Genomic DNA, 26,365 nt, shown 5'->3' on the forward strand with positions numbered 1-26,365 from the left:
AGCTTCTCCACCTCAAGACGAGACAGCTGAGGTGCTTCACCAGGATTGGTCCAACGAAGAGGAGACCTCTTCGTTTGACACAGGACACCCTGGAAAGACTCTCAGCTGACCTGTGACCTCTCTGAGGAGCTGGAGGGGGAAGTGTGGGTGTCTGGGTCTGATTGGACCTCTTCCCTGTGGTCACATCTGGCTCCATTAACATTAAAACTACACAGTGGCCATAGTTTATATACAGTCTTTGCTTTCTCTTTATAACGTTATCACTCGCTATGACGTCAGTGCATGCTGCTGACGCCAAACCAGCTGAAAGCAGACTTGTTGTTGACAGAGTTATGTGCAGAAGTGTCTAACCTGATGGCCACACAGGTGTCCACACAGTTTTGGCCACGTCGCTGAGCGCGTGTGTTGTGATTTTGGTGAGCTGAGCCTTTATCGTAGAAAGTTCCAGGGTTGTTTGGGCTTTTGCAGTGAAGATGAGAAGAGTGAGGAGAGTGGGAGGTGAAGGGTGAGAAGGAGGGCAGGCTGGGGTGAGGTGGGCGATAAAAGAGGCAGAGGGGGAGGAGGGAGGACAGATGAAGCGCTTACAGAACGAAAGCGGTCGCGTTTAAACTCAACAGTTTCTCAGCACACAGCGAGCAGCGCCTCCTCCTCTTCTTTCCCCTCCTTCATCCTCCGTGCATCCATCCTCCTCCTCCTCCTCCGTTCCTCCTCTCCATGCCGGCGGAGGTCTCCGCGGGGCTGCCATGGCGAAGATCCGGGTGTCGTACGAGTACTCCGAGGCCGAGGACAAGAGCATCCGGCTGGGCTTGTTCCTGATCGCCTGCGGGATCCTCAGCCTCTTCATCCTGGGCTTCTGCTGGCTCAGCCCGACCCTGCAGAGCCTCCAGAGCAAGCCGGCCAACTGCACGGTGAGCCCGGCTGCCAGCTCCGAGCTGCCACCGCCGCTGCTGCCGGAGCCGCCGCCGTACAAGGAGGTGTAGTAGATGTAGTAGTAGTAGTCAGGTTAGTGGTAGTATTAGTTAAAATACACACTGAACCCGACTTTTCTTGTCGTTTGTTGTCGGGGTTCACGCTGTGCTGGTTTTCAGAGGTGTGTTTATGTGGAAGTAGTTTTAGTGAGGACTGCTGCTACCACACTTACTGTAGTACTGCTACTGCACTCAGTACACGCTGCAGTTAAATACTTTTGATATCACACAATACATTTCTAGGGCAGGCTTTGACTGTCTATAGTACTTCACTTTAAAATATTATTTTAGCACACAGCCTATTAATAGTTCTTCTATAAAAAGAAAAAAAATAACTTGCAGCCTACTGCAGGATACTGAGAGCTGTTAAGGATTTCAGCATTTCGCAGGAACTGCTGACACAACCAGGACTTTAACTGATTAATTACACACATTAAAAGTACATCAATCACAAGTACTGAAAAATAGTAAACATATGTCTGCTGTAGTGTTGCTATAAGGCTACTAACACTCAGCGGCAGCAGGGTGGCTTTACCTGGAGCCTAAATTAGTGATGTGACTGTGTAAGTGTGTTATTATCAGCTGTGGTATTAGTGGTTGATAAAGAGAGGAGTGCTTCAGTGTTAGTAAAATAATAAGTGAAGTCAGGACCAAAATAAATGCAGTTTTTAACATAATACTGACATTATTTTCTTCATATGTGCACTCGTCTGCTTTCAGCTCAGTGTGGGAGTCTTTTTGCACTTATTTACAGTCTCCTTAGTTTCTCCTCACACACGGAGTGGAGTAGACACATTAAGCCAACTCACCACTGTACGTATGTCACCATGAGTTCAATAAAAGTGAGAAACACCTCCAGGCTGCCAACTCTCTGTTAGGTCTCCCGTTGCTGATGGTGGAGTAAACATTTCCATCGATACTCAATATCCAGATTTTGGAGTCAGGATCGGGACACGTCGGCATGATTGGAGATTTTATAAAGTATTAATGTTGATTCAGACAAAAAAAAGTATTTAAGGGAAAATAATGTTGATTCCTGTGGATCTGGGTCCAGTATTTGCATTTTTTCTGTTTTTAATCATGTGAACTTAATGAATTCACAGCTTTTTGAAATTCTGTGCATTAACTGGACAAAGCTGCAGCTTTACTTATAGGTGAAAGGATCCACTTGCCTCTTTTGTTATGCTGCAGTTTTTAGGAAAGTCCAAATTGTTTACTAGAAAGTCACTGACATATTTACTCTAGTATATGTTGCACTGACACACTGACGAGAAGCACCATGTCGAAGAATTCCTGGTGTTGAGATCAATATTGAAGGATTTCTGTGAGTTTGACTCAGATTATCTGTGCTAATCTCCTTCAGCCACTCGAGAAGTGTCCAGTAATAACTGAGGGCAAACTCTAATGCAGATCAGTTATCAGACTTTGATGGACAGTGAGGGGGATCCCGCCGGTCTGACCGAGGTGATCTGACACAAACTGTCAGTCGTCTGTCAGTGAACGCGGCCCTCGCTGTTGTTTCTAAATTAAAGTCATTCTGACAGCTGAGTCTAACATCTGTAGTCCAGATTCTATGTTAGTCTGAGGTTTTGCTAACTTTAACCTCACAGGTAACATGCTGTAGTTCTAGTTTAAGCCTCAAATTTGGAAAATGCTAACTGGATACCCAGCAGTCAGACATTTTTTATCCCCCAGAGGATTATTTTTAACTTTCGGTATTTTCTCTTCCATTTCCTGGAAACCATCCTCATAACTCTCTAAAACTACTTGGTATTAGTTGGTATTTAGCTATAAATTACAAGAAGATCACAGAGAAAGTCCTACACATGGGATATTGAGAAAGAATGACATTGTTATATTTGTGTTTTTTACAAAGAAAATACGTATTAATGCATTAGAAAAGCCAAATATTGCACTTAAACTGATCTTTCTTTCTTTTTTTCAAAGGTAACCTTCACAGCTGAAGTTTTACTCCTGCTTTATGCTTGGAAAGTTCCTAATTTGTAGTAGAAGGAGTTCTAGAAAAAACCCTAATATACCACTTGTAAAATCTGCAGTTTTCTCATGCAGTTCATGCAGTGTAGACACAGAAAGAAAAGCATAACTCAACCTTAGTTGAACTTCAATTTCAGTGACTGTCTCTGCAGAATTAGAACATTTTAAGGTGCAACCTACATTTCTAGTAATGTTATGTTGACCTTGTCATTGTGTTGTTTTGATGTCGATGTTTCTAGTGGATCCAACCAGTTACAAACAAAGTTCTGTAAGATTCTTTAATCCTTCCATTGTGGGAATCCATGTTTTTGGATGGACCTTGCAGTGATGATGGTTATTTTTCCTGCCAGATTGATGGACCACGGCCAAAATTAAAGCCTTGTTAAGCTTTTACTCAGAGAAAGAAGGCTGACCTTAACATTTCCCTAAGCTCATCGTCTTTTTCTTGCTGTTAACTATTCAGTTCAGTTCAATTCAATTCAATTTTATTTATATAATGCCAAATCACAAGCTTAAACGCTAGATTGACAAAAGCTTATATTAACAATCATTTAAGAATCTACTTTTATTTCTAGAGAGGAACTTCGTTCCATATGACGTTTCTTGAGATTGTTTATCTTCACCAAACCCATTTCTCAGGGAGTAAGACTTTCAGATGCAGAGGAACTTTTAGAATGGAACTACAGGTTAATCAAACAGATATTCAGTGATTTAAAATTCCGATGTTCTCAAATATTGTCCGGTATTGTTTTTTTCTTTATGACACACAAAACATAAACAGGCTTCTCTGATATTTGTTATGTGTACATATTTATTTAAGTTCCAACACGTGTTATTAGCAGGGAAGTTCCTAAGTGCCCTCTGGTGGACAAAGACAGCGATACGTATAATGTTTTTGAAGGGTGTTTTATTTTCCCTTTTTAAATTTCGGCTGGTAGCCAATAATATCGTCCTGCTTATAAATTGGCCGGGCTCAAGGTGGAACTTGGAGTGCTTTATGCTGTTTTACAGTATTTTGAGCTTCACAGAATATCTTTTGAAAGAAGGGCAAGTTCATATTCTTTTAAGCCTTTATCTAGAGGAAGACACCCAGTAGGAATTTGAAACGACAAGCTTGAATGAGTCAACATTTTGACAAGTTCGTCATCATTTTGTTGCTTTTCTGATGCTTCAACTGACTAATTTACCTGCAGCTGCATCTTGGTAACTTCTAAAGCTATTTTGCATTGTCTTGTTGCTGAATAGGAGGCCACCACTGTGCAATCAGAGGGATGATTGCTGTGAGAAGAAGGCAGTATAATTACTTTGTGAGATATTTTTACTGAAAGGGAGACAAACTTCCGTCTATTACCTTCAGTCTTAACAAACTCCACTGCCATCAGAAACATATTGAGAAAACACAAGCAGCCAATCAGTTTTTCTAGTTTCAGCTTTTTGTTCATGTAGCGAATCCATCTATTATTTTCAGGGGAATCTTTTTTGGTCACAGACGGTGTCTCTGAATCTCCTTCCAGACATCTCAGTTGTTTCATTTTTAAACTTTTTCTTCGATTCATATGCAGCAGGTCGGTCTGGAGTTCTGCTCACTGGCAGCTGTTTCCCCAGTTGGTAAAGCCAATCAGCATTCTCCTGCTTCGGAGCCAGAGAACCAGTGACAGAAAAATGGCAACAAGCCTGAATGAGATCAAGACAGCTGTGCAGGTTTTGTACGTTGAATTTCCCAAATAACAACTCGTAAATCTCAGTGTTTCTTCAGATATCCTGGTCACGGATTCTCCGTCTTTAAAATGGATAAATTAGATTGAATGAATCAATATTTCCATTTAGAGCTCCTGCTGCTCTCAGAATACAAAATTACCCTTTAAATAACTTCTCGTTGGGTTCAAACATTCCTCTTCTTGCTGTACATGGCAGAAGAAAAAAACATGACCATTAGTTTTGACAGAAACTAAAACATATTGTTTGAAATCACAGCTCAAGCAGCCTGAGGCCTTTAATGATTGAGTTAGTCATTTATTTAGATTTTTGTTGTCAGGACCAGTGTTGGTCAAGTTACTTGAAAAAAGTAATCAGTAACTAATTACTGATTACTTCCCCCAAAAAGTAATCCCGTTACTTTACTGATTACTTATTTTCAAAAGTAATTAATTACTTAGTTACTTAGTTACTTTTTAAAAACACGATTTACAACCTGAACAGGTGATAAATATAGATAGATCTTTCAGCCCAATTCTACTTTTTCTACATAATCCATCATACAAAATGTAATCAAATGGAAAAGTCTCTTTTTTTTAACTTGTTTTATCAGTTTTAATCTTTTAACTTTATGCATCAAGCAAAAATTTAATTATATGCAACATTCTCTGAGTTGAATAAATGAGTTTAACATTTAAACCTATTTTCTACTCAAAGTAAGGTCAGTACTTCCACGCTGCACGCTCATACTCTCTCCCACAATCGATATGTGATCCATTGTTGATCTGCACACAGCTGTTGTCACTAACGGCGCACTCGCTTACGTCACTGTCGTGAGACATTCTTAGTAACGCAGTAACGCAGCGTTCCTACGGGAAAGTAACGGTAATCTAATTACCGTTTTTGCAATAGTAATCCCTTACTTTACTCGTTACTCGAAAAAAGTAATCAGATTACAGTAACGCGTTACAAGTAACGCGTTACTGCCCATCTCTGGTCAGGACAAAGCGTCCACCTTTAGCTGTTTCGGTTCGCTCGTGCTGCATCACTTTCCGCTCTGGATCGTTAAAAGTGTTTGCACAGCGTTTTGAAGCCATTGGGACTTCTCGTGGTATAAATTACAGGCAGCCACAGCCTGCACTCCCAGCTGTTTACTGTGGATGATGAATTCATACCGGCCTGATTTATTTGGCTTTTAGCTTATTGCATCATTTTGGAATAATGTTCATGCATTATGGAGACTGGAAGTCCAAAGTCATGTGGCAGAGAGCACGTCTGCTCTGTCATTCACTGATCCATTGCTTAATAACACATCAATCACGATGGTTCGACATTATTGCAGCTTTGTGACCTCTTGAGTGATGAAGCGGTCTGACTTTTATCAGATCTGCAAAGACTGACTGATTATTTCTCATGGACATTGATATTTATTTTCATGCCCGAGGTCGTTGTTTGAGTCCAGTAATGAGCCGGTAGACAAGTTTCCGCCATCGCTCATCATTAACATCCAGACATATAAAAGATTTAGACTGTACTCTGTGTCCACACATTTTTAAAAGCTGCATGAACAAAAGTTCCCACAGATATAAGTGTTTACTAAAAACTGATGCTGACTGAGCCTCAAGAGAGCTGCTGCTCCCACTGCAAGGATGTGGACTCCGTCAGAGGCTGTGCAGAAAGCACAGTCTCCTCTCGAGCGTGGAGATGTAGTTGGACACGTTCAGCAGGACAGGACAGGACTTGGATTTGGGACAAGTTGAGCAATGTGGCACAAGTCCATCTCCGATGCTGGGCCAGTGAACCAGCTGGGAAAAACTGAAACATCACAAGCTCAACTGGAAGGATCTCTGGAAAATGGAAGGAAGCAGACTCAGCTTTATAATCAGAGTCACCTACAATATCCTCCCTACAGCCCAAAACGTCCATTAGTGAAGTGGAGACGACCATATGTATGCTCTCTGCCAAACTCCAGCAACTCTCAGGCAAAAAAAGCCTGTCCCAAGGCCACAACACCTAGAAATGTACAACTTCCACAACCAGGTCCTGCAACAAATGGTGATTATCTCATAAGGAAGGAAAACTGACGCCAATGCCCTCGCTCCTACAGTGGTCTGAATACCAAGCCTCATTCCCTTCATGAGAGCAGGAGAACTTCTTGTGAAGTCATCGGCAAGAGTAAGCATAACCCTGGAAGATGCAGGTCAACCCTGATCACACTGGTCTTTCTGATAGGAACAATAACTAATCTCAGGCCAGACCTCATGTTGCGATCAGCTTTGCAGAAGATATTAGACATTCTGGAACTAATGGTACTTTGGGAATCTGGAGTTGAAGAGCCATATGAATGGGAAAGCTTGTCATAATAGCAGCTCAGGCAGAATCTTGCTGTGGAGGTTGAGTGTAGAGGGCTTATTGTCAAGACCAAAACTCCTGAAGAGGATGGGAGTGCGAGGGCACTGAGCGAAGTAGTGACTGGTTGTGGATCAAGAAAAAGGACGCCAGGTGTCATGTTGAGTCCTCTGGAGGTATTGTGGAAATAAAATCAATGAAATACTGAGGATGGAAGATGCCCATCTGATGACCCTAATGAAGCAGTTACTGCTCACCCACTAAGGACCCCAGGCAGGAAGCAGTGCTGATTACTCAAAGGATTGCACCATCAAGTCCTATAAGCTCCACTGAGTCAGAGTTCCTGTATTTGTTTTTAAATCCTTAAATGGTATTTACCCCGAGCTCTCAGGTCATCTAACCAACTGCTGCTACATATACAGAAATCTAAGTGGAAACTCAGAGGGGACAGGATTCTCTATCGCTGCCCAAAGGTTATAGAATAAACTGTCTTTGCATGTTAAACAGTCACCTCAACAGTCCATTTTTAAAACTCATCCTAAACACATTTTTCCTCCCAGGCCTTCAAATCAGCATGATACATTCAAATCATGTTATTTTTACCTTAATCCAACCTTCGGTTAAAAACCCAAACAAAACATTCAAATTTACCTCACAGAAAATTGGACAATTAGCAAATATGTATATTTCAAATAAAATTACCAGTAAAAGATGTTATTTTTCAACGAATCAGCTATCAGAATCGACGCAGTCCACTAACATATCCATCACTAATCGTGTGCTCCCCCTCTTGCAGGTGGTGTCGGTGTTGCGTCCGGAAGAGATGTTCGAGTGCGTGTTCACATGTGGAGCAGACTGTAAGGGAACGTCGCTCTACCCCTGCCTGCAGATCTTTGTCAACAACTCCGAGTCCAACTCTGTGGCTCTGCTGCACTTTGACGAGCAGCAGCTGGTCCTCAACCCAAAGGTAACGACACCTCGTTTTACTGTGTGACGTGAAGGCGTGAGCGGCATGTTTTTTATAATGTTTTTCTTTATCAGTTAGGCTCTGATGATGCTGAGCTGCTGTCCTGATAGTCCGAACTACTTTGTATCCGCTGTTTGGTCATTAAAACAGAGACGCTCATCGTGTTTCAGCGCTAAAGAGGATTTTATTGAACCTGTTTATTTCCTTCATTTACTTTTTAAATTAGCTCTCACATCAGATAAGCTGTATTCTCCAGTTTGAAGCATTTAATGTCAGCTAATTGATTCATTGATTAATCCTTTCAGCCCATATGACAGCTCATTCTGTGGATGAAATAGTTTATTAAAAAATCAGCTGTTCCAGCTCTTATATCAGACAAATCAACAGCCAGCCTTTTTGAACGTTTGTGATCAGATTGCCCACACGACCTTTAACGTCATCTTCACCTTTGGAAGCATTGCTGCTACTTTCAGATCACTTCCTGTTCACTTACTGTGTGCACTTGGTTGAGGGCTATTGCTAATGTTTAGAACTGGGTCTTCTTCTACAGCCCAGAGACCAAACAGCAGGTTTCAGTCAAAAAGTTGTACAGTTTGCAGTCAGGACAGTTGTTCTTCGGTTTGTTTGTGTTTTTCAGGATTCGTTGGTTTGTCCAGATCTCCAGGCTCAAAGTCTCATATTTGACTGATGCCAGTGCTAGCTTTGTATTAAAGGCTGGCTTTTAAAGGCCAGTTTTACAGCCTTTAAATGAAACTAATAAGCTTTGCACTGTGAATCAGTGTTGCTATTACACATCTGAATTGGGGCAGACCTGAAAACCAAGGCTGTTGGATTCAAAATGTCTGAATGATTATGGACGATAATCATCGTGTCATGAAATAACACGTAAGCTCATACGAGTGCTTAAAATTTGATTTACCAGTCTCTCTTTTCACAGATCATTTATTTTAGTACAATACACCTCACCTCACCGACGGTGTGAGAGATTTCACTACAAGCTTAATTACTGACCCTTCATTTAGCATCACAATGAGTGAAGAGTGAAAAGCTTTAATTCCTGCTGCCAAATGTGGAGATTTACAGCAGCTCAAACTACAAAATATTAACAGTGAGGCTGCCAATTACTCAGAAATGAAGTACTCTGAGTACTCTACAGTGGTATTTGTACTGCACGAACACCCCTAAGTTGTAATATCTTGAGGCAAATGCAATAATCCGGGAAAGCTGATTGTGTTCACTGAGAACGGCGCCTCCGGATGAACACAAACAACTGTCTGAGTTTTAATGGCAGCAACAACATATCAGGCAATCACCATATTAGGGATATCTGCTCTTGGTGACATCATACAGACCCAAGACTGGAAATTTGATGTGAAACTTAACATTTAGCTAATGGGTATAACTGTAGCCACATTATTTAAATCTTTGGCCATGTTTCATATGAACGTCACCACTGAAACAGCAGATTTAGGGCAGATTTAAAGTAAGTAGTTTGAGTACCCTGATAAAAGGTGGTCTATGCCTCAGTGGGTCAGAGGTTAAATGGCTGAAATGAGGAAAAAATGGAAGTGTTGCAGTGATCTTGCCATATTTTGCTGTTTTAGTTCCATCTGAGTGTCAGGAGATTTTCAGTCTGATTGTTTTTGTATCGCAGCATCTAAAGTCAGAGGTGAACCTAAACAGATCCGCTCACTGTGTGAATGAAGGACTCAGAGCGCCATTAACAACCAGCTGATGGTAAACACTGCACAGCTGCGTGACTCCGGGTCTGAGGGCTGGCTGTTTACAGTTTGAACCCCTCCGGGTTTCCACTTTAGCTGTGTGGGTCATGAAAGAAAGCACATCCATGTAGTCAGGTTCAATATCTGGTGAAACCAAAACAGCTGAATCTTTCATAGCAATGACATGCTTGCATAATCTGGATGGGTCCACATAAATTTGGATAAATAGTGCAGAAAACCCCCCACGAGGGGCCAAAAGGACAATATGCAACAAAATAATCAAACAGTAACAGAGATAAACACAGAAGTCTGTGCTGCTGCTGCTTCTTCTTCTTTGGTGCATGCCTGGGTCGTCGCTACAGCAACAGAGTAAATATAGAGGGGAGAGACGGGGCGTCATCGATGCTGCTCAGTCGCCATGGCAACCCATGATGTGGAGATGGAGAAACGGAGAGAGTGCGAGAGAGAGAAGTCACGCTTCATTCAGAAATCCTTTAATGTCGAGAGAGAGAGGCTGAAAATTGGAAAAGGACGGATGTCGCACCGCTCGTCGGCTGGGTGACCTTTACATGTAACTGAAAAAGGGGTGGGCGAGGGTTGGAGGGGAGGGTTCCTTGCTTCAAATATAAAACCTTTATTGCTCCGTCTCCTTCAAGACCAAAACATCGTTAACATGTTGGCAAAAAGACAAAAATGAGCTTGTTGGCGGGTCCTCAGCCTGCCTCACAGCGTCATCAGCTCCTCACAGATTCCTCAATGTAAACATCCAGATTCATAACGGGAATAATAAGCGCGTGTGCATCACACACACACAGGTATACAGCGATCATAAACAGACAGGTGCACCGAATGAAATATGATTTCATTTGGTGCTCACGTCCTCCTCCACGGGTTTGTTTTCAGACTCTCTTACAGCAGCTTTGTATGATTCATAGTTAAAAATAAGCCATATCTTATCCTGGGCCTCAAGCAGCTCCTTCGTCTCAAATAAGCTATAAGACAGCACAGAAGGTGGGCAGGGCTTCTGTGCCCAAGATGACCATCTTAGGGTTATATCTTTGTGTGACATCAGAAAGATCCAAGAGGAAAAAAAAAACATGAAACTGAGTGTTCAGAGACGTGCTACACAGAGTGCTGTTTGAATATAATACCAGTGCTGGGTTCTGGTTGTACGGTCGCCATGTTTCACATGGCTTAACATGGGGCCGGTGATTGGAACAGTGGGGTGGTGGTTTGATCCCGGGCTCCTCCAGTGAACAAGTTTAAGTGTGTGAGTCTGAGTGCAGTAGTTAGAAAGCACTTAAAGAATACAGTGTTTTGTGATTAAAAACCTCTTTGAGTGCTGAGTTTGTGTGGAAAATTTGCAGTTAGAAGGGTATGGTTGAAATTTGAATTTTACTCTATGTTCAGCAACAAGGAGAAACCAACAACAGCTCTGTATTTCTGTTCTTGGACTTTAAAACAGCAGCTTTGCTTGATCCACAGTTCAAAATAACCGTTCTTTATCATACACTGGTGCAGGCCCTCAGTCTGAAGTGAGCTGTAAATTTCCTCAGACTGGCTGTCCCTCATAAACAGGAGGCGTATGGAACTCCCATGACTAGATTATTAGAACTTCAAGGAGGTGTTATCAAGCTGTCTTTATGAACATTTTAACATGGTTAAAACCCTGAATGGAAGTTTGATAACATTTGAAGGATTTTTTTTAAGAACTGTAAAAATGTATAAAACGTAGAAATTACAAAATTACAAACATTCAAAAAATTGGAATTTTCACATTTCTAATTTTGTAAAAACACAAGAAAAACAAAAAAACAATCAACCAACACAAAAACACGTATTTAGTTTTTCAGTTCTGTGTCTGTAATTCATGCAGTCGATGGATAGATCCAGCTGACATCAGCTGATAACTTAGCACTCCAGCTTCTTGTTCAAATACGGTCACTTCTGGCTCTTTCTGGTGCTCAAAATGCTAAAGTTTAGGCTTCAAATGGCCAAATGTCCACAGCAGATGGGTGATCAGGGTGCTGGTGTGTCTTTTATATAGAGCATATGGTTTGGGGCAGTGCAGTAATAGATGGTTTGAACCACAGCTGTCTTAAGCAGCTTTCATGTGGTCTCAGATGACAAAGATTGTGAAACTTTGTCGTGATATTTTTCCTCTCTGAAGCTGTTTGGACTTCAGCTCATTGTAAAGGCAGATGAAACGATAAAAGGCTGTGTGCTGCTAGCAGGGGTATAAAAAAAGACAGCGCTGGGATTTTAGCCAATCATGATTTTAATAAATGACATATCGGCAGAATGTGTCTTCAGGGCCACAGCAGATCTCAGACGAGCAGGCGAGACGCATCGATATGTCTGTTTGGTAACCTCTCAGAAGGTTATTGTAGACGACACGCACACACCGGCTGCAGATACACAAAGTGACGCACACCTGCTGAACCACTTCATGTTTATTGGGGTCAGGAGTTCATTTCATTTTTGTTGGAGGAGAAATGAACTGTGATGACACGAGCAGAGAAATGAGCTGCAAGAGATTTTATACTCAGCGTGTGTATTTAAGTGTACTCGCCCAGCTATTCTCATGAGGACTCGTGTCATTTTCAGACCTCGTAAGGACCGTGGGGTAAAAGAAAGGTCATTTTGGCCATTTGTGATTTTGGGTTGCTTCTGGTTATGACGTGGTTTGAGAATTGTCACAAAAGCAGAAGTGAAATATGTGTGTTGGGCATGTCTAGCTCTCAGCTTGTGTTTAACCACGAACTGATAAGCTGGTGTTTCTGATCAGATAACGACTCAGACCTGCAGCTTTAATTAAAACCTGACAATCTCTTACGTGTGTGCCTACATTACTGTGTGTGTGTTCGTGCATCACTGCGTAAATCCAAGCGCCGTGTTCACTTGATTCAGCAGGTGTGAAAACAAATATGTGGCTGGATATGCTCTCCGTTTCCTAATTTAAATCTCTGAAGGTGACATGAAAAGTGCAGCAGGAAGGTTGTTGGAGAGCTTGGAGAAGACTGTTGCATTTTAGTCCCATTACATTAAGAATACTGATAAGTACTGATACAGATCAATGGAGCCAGTATTGATAAAATCCTGATGATAGCTATCTGTAATCCTCAGATGTGCAGATATTGATTTGACTTCTGTTTACTGCATTATTCTTAAAGCACCTCAGTTTTCCTGCCTTTGCTTTACATGAACAAATTCAGTTGGCCTGTGCTGCTGTTGATCTTAATGTCATGTCAGTCATTTGGTCCACAGGTGGCTCCATTAAGTAATCCCCCCCCATAGACACAACACCAATTAACTCAGAGTGTCTGTCTTCTTCTTCTTCTATCTCTCTTCAGCTGTTTTACAGCCACAACATCCATTTTAGACACAACTGCAATTAAGGTTCCCAGTCTGTCATTGAAAGGTCATGAAGAAAATGAGCTGAACCAGAGGTGCTTTTAAAGATGGAATTTGTTTAGATGGGTTCCCTGTTGGTTCTGTCTGGATTATATCCAATGCCATGTCAAGTTTTTCGCCTAACTTTCTTTAATTTCTTACAGAAATTTGTGCTGCCAGTCAGATCTATAGCACAATAACATGAAAACCATCCAACGACCAATCAGCTTTCTGCAATCTAACTCTATATAATGTCATCTGCAGGGCAGAGTGTGTGGATATTGACTCTTCCTGTTTTTTCTGGTGATGGTGATACACTTTGGGGTCCACAAGTACTCAGTGGGTTAGCAGAATGTAAAGGTTTCCAATGTTCTACTGACTCAGTAACTGCAGATCTCCAAACCTCTTCTGTCATTATCATCATTACAGAAACTGTGCACTAGGAGCTTCATGGCGTGGGTTTCCATGGTTGAGCAGCTCCTGTGGGTGTAATGTGAGAGTAGCCCAGTACTTTTCTTCATGTAGTTTATGTCAAAGTCTTTCCAGAACAAGATGTCATAAATAGGCAGCCATCTTGAAATTCCTCCCAGTGCTAATTTTTATTTGAGTAGTCACCAGGAAATAAAACTAAATCTATAGAACCACCAGGGAAGTCTCATCTTAAAATACAAACACTTAAAAGGTTTGATCCAAATTAAATGTTTGAAAAACATTTTTCCCCTGGGAGTTTTACTTCGACCTGCATTTCCTAAATTTTTATTTCAGGAGTGCTATGTCTGTCTCTTATAACATCTCTGCTTATGTCCCATTTTCACTTCTTGGGCTTGCTGTAAGTTGTGAACACCAGTGGGATACCATACAAACAGGACAGAAATAACAAGAGGCTAAACAGAATGAACTCAAAGCAGGACATGAGGATGAGTATAAATAAACTCAAAAGCAAAAAGAACATTAGAATGAAAATTCAACAAAAGTCAACAAAGCAAAATCTCTGGGTCCAAAAATCCAGGACCAGGAGAACATTAACAAGCATATAAAGAAAAGTTGAAGGTGGGGAAGAAATGAGAAACCTCCAAACCTCAAACTGCTGACGCTTTGCTATTACATGCTGATATAAACACAGTTATGGGAGGAGCTACTGAAAGAAATCAAGCAATTATTAGCAGATTCTCACAGAAATGACCCCAGACGTCTGCCTGTAATGTTCAGACCTGTTTAAATGTGAGACGGATCTGGATTAAAGCCGCAGCAGGGACAAAGAGACATTCTTCAAGGTTGTTCAGTTACAGAGCCACTCCTGAATTTAGGGGAGTGTTTAATGCATAACATAAAAAAATGTTTCTGCCTGGTCTTTGTAAGTTTATCCAGCTGAAAGTTATGAAGTCATAATGGTGATGGATTGATGTGTTTGATTAATTTCTCTGTCCTGCTCTGTTTTATTCTTTGTGTGCACTTCATCAGTCCAAACTCACAGTGTCCCTCTGGCTTTCTGTCAAACACACACACTGTTCAGTTCAAATTTAATGGAGTTTGCCAATCCAAGCTAGGCTGGTTACATTAGTGAGTGTGTGTGTGTGTGTCCAGCCCATAAAGTATTTCATGAGTGCAGAAATCCGACTCTAAAGTCTTAGCAACAAACTAAAGCAGCTTTGGCTTCGCTGCAGCTCGGTAATATCTCAGCACAGCGCTCTGCAGATGTTGGTGTTATGGCAGGATTACTTCTCGGCACTGACTGGTCCTGCTGCAAATGTTTCCACTGATGTCCACATCTGTAACCAAACGTGTCGGGTCAGTTAGATGTTGCATCGTATGACGTATGATTTAGTGAAGAACGATCATAAATGTTTCAAAGATTTTTTTTTTTTTTTGGGGGGGGGGAATAAATCAAATATATGCACAGAGTCAGTGTTTACAGCAATGGCACTTCTTCGTGACTTCTTCGTCACTGTGACTCTCTGTGGTGTGCTGGATACTGATTGATGGACATGTCTTCCTGTCTCATCAAGTGATTGGTTTGTGGGCTTTTTAAATAGATTCTGGATCAGACTGTGATCTGGGGAGTTTCATAGCCATGAATTTAAAGTGTAGTTTGATGATCTCCAAGGTTCTTGATAATCACTTGTGCCAAAGGTCACTCCATCGTGGTTGAAAAGACACAGATTGAGGACATTTTTCCATATAGTCAAGAATCAAGAAAACTTTAGTCAGCCCTTAAAAAGAGATTGTGTTGTCAATTTGTAGGCTGAAATCTCTCCGCTGCTTCACTGGACACTAAAAATACCAGAATCATTTCATCCTGAGTTCATTATCCAGGAAAGCCATCAGAAGTCTCTAAATACTCTGCCTTCTGTCCTAAAATTTATCACTAAAAGGCCTCACAACCTGCAGAGGCCTGACACGCTCCAAGAAATTGATGGTGGTTTCTCTAAAGTGTGCCTATCGAGTGTGCCTATTTTACAGTTGTCTCAGTTTTTTGGGGGCCCACAGTTAGGAGTCAACTTAATTAGCATTACTGTAAGAAACAGATGAGATAACGCACAGCCCTGAATCACATGTTACACGGGACACGTGAGGTAAAGTTAGTTGCTCAGCGGAGAGAAAGGAAAGGCATGACTGATGAACCAGGTCAGTGTAAACTGAGTTTCAGTCAATACGTGTATGAAAGGTTTTTCTTTTTGGGATTAACATTTTATTGAATTTTCCAGAACACTACAGTCCACTTTAAATACAGATCACAACATGTAAAAATTGCCTCAGCATAACAGCAGAACAGTATTCTGTGATCTCTGACAGCGCTTGTCAGGACCCCAATGTCTGTCCCACTCTAAGTTTTAACCTAATCCTTTTATTCTGAACAGATACAGATCCCGCTTCAGGTGGAAGCTCTCCATTCTTCACTCCTTTAGTGGAGAATTGAAGAAAGTTAGAATCATGCAAAAGGCTTGAGTTTAGCCTCCATCTGGGAGACTTGAAGCGGCTACCAAATGAGGTCAGATGCTGGAGCACCGAGGCATGGTCAAATAAGTGTATACCTCCAATAGAACAAGACATTGCTCAGGGCATAATAAAATTTGACATAAGAAAATAATCAATCCTCGACGGAGCATTGTGGGGGGCAGAATAAAAGGTGTAATCTCTTGTGGATAGGTTGAATACTCTCCATGCATCTACTAAACCCAAGTTCCTACACATTTTAAGAGCAACTGAAGCTGATCTAGAGTGTCGCTGTGAGGGAGTGCTATGATCTAGTTATCATCCACTACCAAATTGAAGTCCCCTGCTATCAGGATTGGGTAATCACCCATATAGCTAATTATACATTCCAAATTACCAAAAAGGTAGGGTTGTCAACATTTGGTGCACAGATATTGATTAAAATCTTGAAATCTTGAATCTCAGCCAAGAGTAGCAATGTCCACCCATCTGCATCCTTAACCATCCGGGTGCATTTAAACTGTAGCTGCTTATGAATCAAAATTGCTACACCCCTACTCTGACTCTGACATGAAAAAAATACCTGACCCACCTAATCACGGCAAAGTTTATCCAACTCCTGGGGGGACAAGTGAGTCTCTTGGAGAAAGGCAATGTGAGCTTTTTTTGATTTGATAAATGTAATGATTTTCTTTTTTTTAATTGGATGGTTAAGGCCCTTTACATTCCAGGTCAATAAGGTAAAGGGCCTTTGGTGCTTATTCGCCATCATGCATTTTGTATTGGACATATAACAGTGGGGTAACATATTATTAAAACCAGGAGTTCAACACCGAGTGGACAATATATGGATGGCTGGCTATAAATAAAATAGGCTATAAATAAAATATGGAAGTAAATAAAAATAACAACTGATAAACATTTAAGCAAATACGTCTGGGGTGACAGAGAACACTAGCTACCCTCAGGTGGGCCAGGAGCCCCCAAAAGCAAAACATAAACTTTATGGTCCGTGACTCTAACCAGTCAAACAGTAATAAACAGGACCCGTTGCCTGCAGCAGCAGCATACCAAGTCAATGCATTGTGAGCAGAGCAGTCATTTCAGGACTTAGCTCCCAGAACACACCTCTGTGCAGGTTGGTTAGAACTGTCCCTTGAAAGACAGTCTTTAATAGTCTTAGTGAGATTCTCTACCAAGCAGATTGCGTCGTATTCTCAAAACTAAAGTAAGTGAATAAATCAAATCAAAGCGTGAGACCCTATAATATTGAAACTTAAACAGTTAGGAGGTGCAAAATATATCAATAATTTTAAATACTATAACTGAGCACCAGCCAAGGCCTGTTATTCAATGGCATGTTAATTACGCTATGGCAAAAAAGGGCAGTTTTTAAATCCAAGCCCTTGACTGTAAATAATTCCCTTAAGGTAAAGACAGAATGTAGTCCTGGACTTTTTTTGGGTCGATAAACTCACGTCTGCCCTCCGTCATTTTCAGCACAAGCAACGCTGGGAACAGTAGGGAGAACTTGATCTTCCTTTTGTGTAACAGCCTTTTACAGGGATTAAATGCCGCTCTTTTGTGCGTCCATACCCTTGCAGCCCTCTGGAAAGCAATCAAAGCGCAGGTGGTTTCTCCGTCCTCTGTTTTCGAGGTGGTGTAATTCCTGTCGTAGAGCGTTCACTTCGTCACTAGTTGCAGGAGAATTTTCCTTTAGTGCTCTGCTGGCATCCTCAAGGAAATCCAGGCAAGACTCGGCATTGCTTAAGCGAGTAGCCAATATCCCCTAACTTAGCCTCCACTGCCCTCGTAGCAGTTTGAATTGCATTGGGTTTGCTCTCTTGTGTCTCGGAGGTTTCCTTAAGTGTGCGTAAATACTTGCAATGTCCTTGGCTATTTGTTCAGTTGTAGCAATTTGAGTAGTATTTGACTTTGAAGGTGAGGGTGGCTGCACATCATTAGCTTTCGCCGAGGCTTCCTTGCTAACACCTTCTTGGCGTTGAAGTGTACGCTTTTGTTGGTGACTTGGCATTATGAGCTTTCACAAAGAGTCTTAAAGGCTCCCGCTGTCCTGAGGCGATATTTTGTAAATGTTGTGTAGCGTAATGTTCTAATAATAAAAATACATTTTATTTGAGGCGCCTTTCTAAAACCAAAGGTCACCTTACAAAGAGAAAAAGACATAAATAAAATAGAATCTAATACATTAAAATACAGAAAACAACAAATAAAAACAAAAAACACAAATAAACAAGATGACAGCAAGTAAAATCTGTATTAAAATCCACAAGCAGTAAAGTCAGAGATAGAAACGACAAGGAGCAGGTGCATCTAGTACAGGTAGAGCTGCTGCAAAAACCCACAGAGCCCAACAGCCAGCGCAACAAATTCTGGATCCTTGGCTTTTAGTTAGCATTAGCAGCACATCCTGTGTCCGATGTGAAAGGACTTTTATGCTGCACACTGTGACTCACAGCAATGGTCCCGGGTCAGCCCTGACTTTGTGTTAAACTAATCCTAAAGTAATAATGGTATTTCTAACCACTGATATACCACAACTTTATCCTTTCAACAGCTGCTGAAAGTTAGGGGACCTAGCTGCTATCGGATATTTATATAGAGATCCTCCAGCTTCAAACTGTATTACCCTTCAAGGACCTGCAGTTCAAAAAAGCGCCCCTCCGACAGCCAAACCCATCTGCTCTCTGATTGGATTGTTACATTTGTGATTGACATGACATTCCAATCAGATGAAAGGAAGAAAAATAGGGTCAAAATTCGTACTTGTAACTTGCAGGGTTTTTTTTGGCTAAGTCCACACCCAAATCTTTTTTACCATCCATCCATCCATCCATTCGCTTCTGCTTATGCTTTTCAGGGTCGCGGGGGGCGCTGGAGCCTATCCCAGCGCCCTGTCATAGGGCGAGAGGCGGGGTACACCCTGGACAGGTCGCCAGTCTGTCACAGGGCTAACACACAGGGACAGACAACCATTCGCACTCACATTCATTCACACATTCACACCAGGTGACAATTTGGATTATCCAATTAACCTATCCCCACAAGCTGCATGTCTTTTTTACGCACACACAAATTCTTTTTACACATACAAATCCCGATTTACAAGTACAAAACTGATTTACAAGTATCTTATGTACCTATCTTAAGTATGGGCCTCACAGCCCATTGTTCCTTCAGTGGGCTGGTTTCAGTCATTATGCAAATGTACTGTTTATAAGATTGGGGAAACCTGCAGTCAGCTGAGACTGAAGAAGTCACTTGGATGAGTGACGAAACGTTTCTCCCAGAAAACGCTACGTCCAGATGGACAGAATCAACTTTGGTGATTTACAAGTACAAAATATTTATGACCACATTTTGAGCCCATATCGAGCCTCTAGTGGACGTTAGAGGAACAGCAGCTCTTGGCTGTTGTCTTTATTTTTCACCCACAGAAGTTGAAGTTTCCATTTCAAATCAAGATGCCACTAAATTCACCCCGTTCTCCTTTAATACAAATGTTAATCCTGATGTAAATAGCTAACGCTCCATTTTTTGTATTGTTGGATTAAACTGTTAATCAGACTGAATTAAGGTGAGCTGCAGCTCTGGTCACATATGTTTACGCAGAAGGCTGCTGCACGCACCCACTGGAAACTGCGGGTTTTATTTAGCAGAATAAGTGTGTGCTGTGTTGGTGATTAAGGAGTCATTGAGCTGTTTACTGCACATCTACTCTGATTTTTCTCTGTGACAAGCAGCAGAAGAAACGTCTCACTCTCCCCTCCTGTTAGGCAGATTGATTTAACACTCCCTCTCTGCTCCGGTTTCTGTCATGTAGCGAACAAATCGGCTCTAAATCGTGTGTTTTGAGCAGTAAAATGAGGATTTGGCAGCTGAATAAAGCGATGACATGAACACAGTGTGACAGCAAAGAGAGGAAGGAAGCAAGGAGATGAAGGCAGGTGGGCGGTTTCACTCAGCTAATTACTCGCCGAGTAATTTCCTCGTCTGTGACTTAATTATGTCATAAATGTAAATGACAAGAGCTGCAGGTAACCAGAGGGCAGCTGCACACACATACATGCATGTTTTGTAATAATCTCCCCACCCAAAGTCCTACCTTTTGCATTATTTTAATATCAATAATGAACTTTGACCCCAAACTAATAATTTCTAAAGATAACCAGCAAAAAGGTTGCTCTGTAGACTTTGTGTTTTCTCATTTTTCTATCAGTATGAGGACATTTAACACAACGCCAAAGGAAACAGATTTTACTGGAATCTTTTAAAAGGTGTCTAAAACTTTTATTTTTTCTAATTATTTAATGTCAAAAATTTCTTTAAAATTATTTTTAATTATTGATGGTTGCCAGGGGTTCACCAACTGGTCTCTAGGCCTGTGTGAAGTCTAATGATTTGAACTAGACTCTACTTAAATATGGCAGATCAAATATGTCAAAATAATATAATTTAAAAACTCAAATATAAATAAATACAATAAGAAATAAATGACCCAGTTATAAAATGAATGCAATTAAATACTCAAAATATTACATTTCTTTTATCATGTTTCATTTAGTTTGGCATTGATTTACCTTTTTATGATATAATTTTTTTGTTTTTATCATTTATTTTGTATTAATTTATTCTTTTAAAATTTGGTGGTTCATCTTCTGTATATAAAAATTTATTTATTATTTGGCCAGTTTTGGTCCTCCCTACATAAATGTACTGCGGTTACTCATAAACTTATAACACTGAAACACATATGATTCTTTTCTTTTTTTTTACCTTGTGCTTTTTGATCAGTCATGAGATATACAGATATAACTCAGCAGTCTGCTCTGTTTCATGGAAGGCATTACATCTATGCTGCTCGGGGCTTTAAAAGAGTGCAGGTGTTGTGTTTTAATACTGACCTTTTTATGCTTTAATCCCAAAGAAGTAGGCAGCAAACATTTTTCATTTTTCTGTTCATATGAGGACATTTGGAGCTTACAAATACAGCAAATCTCAGAGCAGCTGGAGAGGTCAACAGAAATAAGCCGAACTATTAATTTATGAAAGTATATTTGGTTCATGGAGACAGAAAAAAAACATTTAATATAATCACTGAAGAATGACGACAGCAATAATGACTTGTGTGTGTGTGTGTGTGTGTGTGTCATGCTAAGTTAAACTAATTAACTGTGATGAGGCAGCTTCTGGAGCTCCTGGACGCAGTGGAGGTGGGAGGCAGTTGTCAGTATCTTCCTGCCCAGCCAGGAGGCACTGTCCCTGCGGACAAACGCTACCTCTCTCCACCTCTCCTCTGCCTCAGAGGAAATGTTCAGCTGAGGCTGTTCAGACATTTGTGTGCTAACAAGTGTGTTCGACCTCTACCTAAACTGTACTAGTTTATACTTTACTCAATTCCTGGACCTTAACTGATCTTTGACAAGTGGTAAATGGCCAGTTTTGTCTCTGGGTGCTTTAGAGAAATCTTAAGCGTGTCTCAAGTAATTTAATTTGAAGTTCTTGTGCAGGTGTCGAAGTTTCCAAAGAACCTGAATCAGGTTGAATGTTGATGATCAGTCAACATTAAAAAAAAAATGAGGTGCTTATTTTTATTTAATAGTGTTTTCATTAATTATTGAATCTGGATCCAGCGCAGAATTTAGTGCAAACTTTAACCGAACATTGTGATATTCTTTAAAATCACACATGAAGTGATTTTCAGCCACTGCTCCTACAAATAGGATTTCTTTGGTTTCCAGGTCAAAAGCAGGTACTTTATTTAACCACTACAGATGACAAGATGACAGACTGAAGTTAAACAGATGAATTATAAAAATATGGAAAGGGGGGGGGAGGGGGGGGGTTGTGGTTTATTCATTTTGCTCTGTGAGACTGTAGCTGGTCTGTTCAGTAATCCATGCTGAGAAGTATGAAGTCATCATCAAGTGGATCTATAAGCTGCTGCTGCGCTCTGATGGGCATGCAGAGAAATAATGCGCTCTCTAAATGTACTCGATGAATATTTAAAAGTGAGACGTCAACAAGACACTAATAAAAATTCAGCTGGATTTACGGCTGTCGTTGTATCAGCTGGCCGTCAGAGAGGCTGACCACCTTTCAAGTGAAGGATCTCCACATGTTCGTCTCCTCACTGAAAGCTTGAGTGGATGCTGCAGTGTTTGATCCAAGCATCTCTTCATCATTTACACACTGCCTGAGACTTGGCATAGAAAGTCAAATATATAAATTATTAAAGGCTCCATAGCGCTCCCTAAAGGTGTGTTTGTATTCCCATCAGTATAGATTTTAATAAAAACTGTGACTATGAGGAGCAGAACTGAAGGGGTTAAAGAGACTGCTGAGCCACTCATTCATCACCATACTGTTCATCCACATAGAGGCACACAGGTGGACAGACAGGTCGTCATGACCTCATGTTAATCTGTTTAGCCGAGTCAGACTGAGAGGCGACAGCAGGTCACAGAAGACCAAAAACCTCAGAGCTTCCGATTATCTGCTCCAATTCAGGACAGAAACGCCGCTGTGCTACCGTCCTGTCTGTTAATCCAACCGCTGCAGTTCCTCTAACGTCCAGCAGGGGCTCCGGCAGTGGCTTAGTCCCCACAGACTCCCATGTTAAAATGTTACATCAGAAACAAACATGTTTCCAGCCTTATACCAACACTGGTTTATCTCTATAGATAATTCCCCACTCCATGTTTTTAACTGTTTGCATCATTGGAGGCGTGGCCTCCCTGACAGGGAGCTGTCTACTAGCTGCCTAGTGGTTTTGCAGCTATTGTGATCACATGCTGGTGATCACATGTTGTTGTAGTCTCAAGGCTTTTGTGGTTGTTGGATTGATTTAAATTTCCTTGCAGTTCTTTGATTTTTTTTCCTCTCCAACAACAAATAATGACAGCCGCTCAGCAGTGAACAGAAAGCTCTGAACATGTGACCTCCTGAGAGCCCCCACGCGGCTGATCAATAAGAAATATAAAAATCAGTGAAGAGATCGATAACTCCCCGCAGCGTCAGCTAGAGCTGAGAATCCTGCTGAGAACCTTTGTCTTACAAGACACAACAACAAACACCTGAAAAAAACCCACCTGAGAGTAAAACATGAACCAGGCTTCCTAAAGTGAGAGCAAATTTACAGAAAAACCAAAGAGCAGTAATTCCACAGGTACAGCAGGTGACACTGTTGGTAAAGTTGGTGCTGTTAATCCATTACAGAAAAAAACTGAGCTTGTTTCATGTCTTAGTCATAGACTGAGATGGACATAGCAACTATGATATCATCCACTGGCCTCTTGGTGCTTTAGCATTTGCCATGAATGCGTGTCAAAGGCTAAGCTAGCCTGTATCACACGGACACAGATACCTGCTAATAGCTAACTGGAGCCTCCGGTGGACGCTGGAGGAACTGCGGGTCTTTGTGTTTCTTTAAATTTCTAGCAAGTTTCCAGGTTGATGTCCTATGTCAACATGAGGAAAATGACAGTTCCCTCATTCCCTCCTGGAAGCTTCAGTGCAGTTAGCTGATCTTTGCAGGACAAAGGTCACATGTTCATTACCGTCCAATCAAAAAACATTTCTCCTTGTCTGATCTAATCAAGACAGACGGTGTTTGTGCTGTCAGCCTGTCAGAACATGATTGATGTTCTTCAACTCACAGCTAATTGTGTGTTGTCATGTCCCAGTCGTTTCCTGGTTATTTGGGTCAAGTGTTTGTTCAAGCTGAGTTTGTACTGAAATTTAGACTGAATGAAAAAAAAACAACACATTTTGTACAAAACTGCGTCAAACTAGCTTTTTACCTGAGTATCTTTGTGACAGATCATTCACCGTCTCACTCTTTTAATGCTCCTAATGCAGCAGGACCTCTCAAGTTCTTCTAACATGTGGTTGAAGCTGTGGAAAAAGTATCGCTTAAAACCGCATTTTCACCGCTTTTTCAGTGTTCATAGGTTGATGGCTCCGTGTCAGAGCACTGGCTACGAATCTCAGACAGATCAGGCCTTAACTTAACGAAAAAGTTATCAATCGTTCTTTTCATCTTTTCTTATTACCCACAGCTACATCCACTTCTGTTGGGCCTAGGCTACTCACTAGGGCTGAGTATCATCACTGATTTCTATAATCCATTAGATTCCGATTCACAAGGTCCCAATTCGATTCGATTCAATTTTGACTCAGACATTCAGAAAAATTATAATTCTGATCATTTATCAGTACTGACACTTGTGAGACTTCATCTGAGGTGTGAGCATCACAGCAGATGCCTTTGTGTCAAAGTAAATGAAGATAAAACACAGAAAAACATGTAGCAGATTTTCCTGGCCTGGCTTTTTATAGCAGATCAAAAACTGAAGAAAACCATGAATCAACATTTTAACATTACCTGATGCTGTTGAAGTGAAGGAGAGCAAAGTTACAGAGGGTTTTATTAGAAACACAGCTAACTCTTTTGCAATTTGCCATCATTTTAAAAAGTTTAAATTTCTTCACTATTAAACAGTAGAAATTAGGCTTTCTTGTCGGAGGTAATATTTGGGAGAACGAAAAAGAAAAACAGCGACCAACTGTGCAGTACATGACTTGTGCGTAATAAGCAAACAAATAATGCAGAAAACAGAGATTTGAGATGGGAAACTGTTCTAGAATTACACTGATAGAAAGAAAGAGCTGTGCAGGAAGTGGGAATTTAATTGTGGTGGAAGTAAAACAGCAAAAGAGGGAATTTATGACGATGTTTATCAAATGTGAAGTGTAGTTTGGTTGCTTTTGTTGCTGCTGGTTCAGTCAATTTTGGTTGGAGAGAGAAAAAGCCTGCAGCTTCAGAATCTGTGCAAAAAAGACGTAAACACAAAGTGCGGACCCGACGCATCAGAATCAGTGAGCTGTCGGCTTTAAGCCCTGACAGCTAACCAAGTATGTGCTGTCGGTTGAGAAAGCCGACATCTCGCTTATTCTGATGCGTCGTGCTCTGTGTTTACGTCTTTGTGCAGAATCTGTTTACCTGCTCTCATTTACTGTTTGGTTGTTGTTAAAATAGTTTTATGAGCTTTAACCTGAGATTCTGGCGTTTCTGGCAAAATATATTTATATTTAAAAGTCAATTCAGGATTTAATGAATCGATATTGCTACTCACCTCCCTCTATCCACCTGCGCTTTCAAACTTATATACACGTAGGCTGACAGGAATATCTGGACCAGGCCAATCAGAGAGGCCCCGCCCCTGACTATCTCTGATTGGTTTAGACCATGATATGGGCATAATGTGTGTCTGTTGTTGATCACACAGAGACTTTCAGAGTTGCAGAGATTTTTTTTTGTACTCGAACGGCTGGTCAAACCAGTGCGACCTAGGATTTTTTTTAGTCACACCACTGAGAAATTAAGTTGCATATGTGACCAATTTGGTCGCACTCTAGAGCCTTGCATAAGTTAGGCAAAGACCTGAAAAAGGTCATGCTAATGCCTGCAAGTCCACTAGAGGCTCCAGCAGTGAGTCAGTCCCCATAGACGCCCATGTTAAAATGTTTAAAGTGTTTACACAATGTCACATTCCTATTTATCAGGATGAACATGCATATTTCTCTTAGTGTTGTTAGCTTTAACAAGCTTGTTAGCTCTAACAACACTATTCCATATTCCAAGCCCTAGATTTTGTACATTTTTATTGATTTTAGTCTTTGATTTTAAAACTGTTTCACTGTTTCCAATGTCAGTGTGAATAATTAAGATGAATTTTGCTGTATATCGTCAAATAAATTAGATTTTTCCTGATTTAAAAGGAAACAAACACAGACTGATGTTTGATTCTAAAGAAGTGCCGTTAAATGCCTGAACGAGTCCATGCTTGGACTGTGAGGAAGGGGAGATAACAGCAATCAGAGGCTGGAGTGAAGCGAGCTTGTGCGTGGAGCAAACCTGCTGCGTGTTCAGAGCGCTGCTGCTCGCTGATCGCCGCGTGATGGTTCATCCTGTCAGCAGCAGGCCGCTGCTGCTTCAAACCCAAACTCCTCTCATTCAGGGCGCTTATCACACACTACAACACACACACACACGTAATTATAACCTCAGCCTGTTGGCATGGCAACCGCAATCATCTGGCAGGGAGCCTCACTTATGATGTCATCAGGCGAGCCGAGTGTGATTGGACGGGTGATGAATGGCTGCTGAGCTGAGAGGGCTGATGAGCGGGCGTTTACCTGAAACACAGAGACAGAGCGATGGTCTCACTGACTGCACGACAGGCAGAAACTAACCCCCGACAGTCTGACGTCTCTGCACTCTCAGTAACTGTCCAACATATCACAGGCAGACCACTTCA

At 41.2% G+C, this 26,365-nt stretch overlaps 1 protein-coding gene across 2 annotated transcripts in view; it reads left to right on the plus strand.

The window, feature by feature from the left end:
• The first annotated feature begins 425 nt into the window (after window positions 1–425).
• Window positions 426–26,365, plus strand: part of LOC146649616 (calcium-activated potassium channel subunit beta-4-like) — a 42,185-nt gene continuing 16,245 nt past the window's right edge. The window contains exons 1-2 of one of the 2 annotated variants that reach the window (XM_085387759.1): window positions 426–974; window positions 7,804–7,974. In XM_085387759.1, the coding sequence (XP_085243885.1) occupies window positions 744–974; window positions 7,804–7,974 (402 nt within the window). In that variant the 5' untranslated portion in view covers window positions 426–743. The remainder of the gene's footprint in view (window positions 975–7,803; window positions 7,975–26,365) is intronic. The other variant, XM_085387760.1, reaches the window with a different exon arrangement.

The sequence above is a fragment of the Rhamphochromis longiceps genome, linkage group LG17 (assembly GCF_057381845.1).
Source record: "Rhamphochromis longiceps isolate RC_006_pf linkage group LG17, R_longiceps_female_GT1.1, whole genome shotgun sequence".
Classification (NCBI taxonomy): Eukaryota; Metazoa; Chordata; class Actinopteri; order Cichliformes; family Cichlidae; genus Rhamphochromis; species Rhamphochromis longiceps.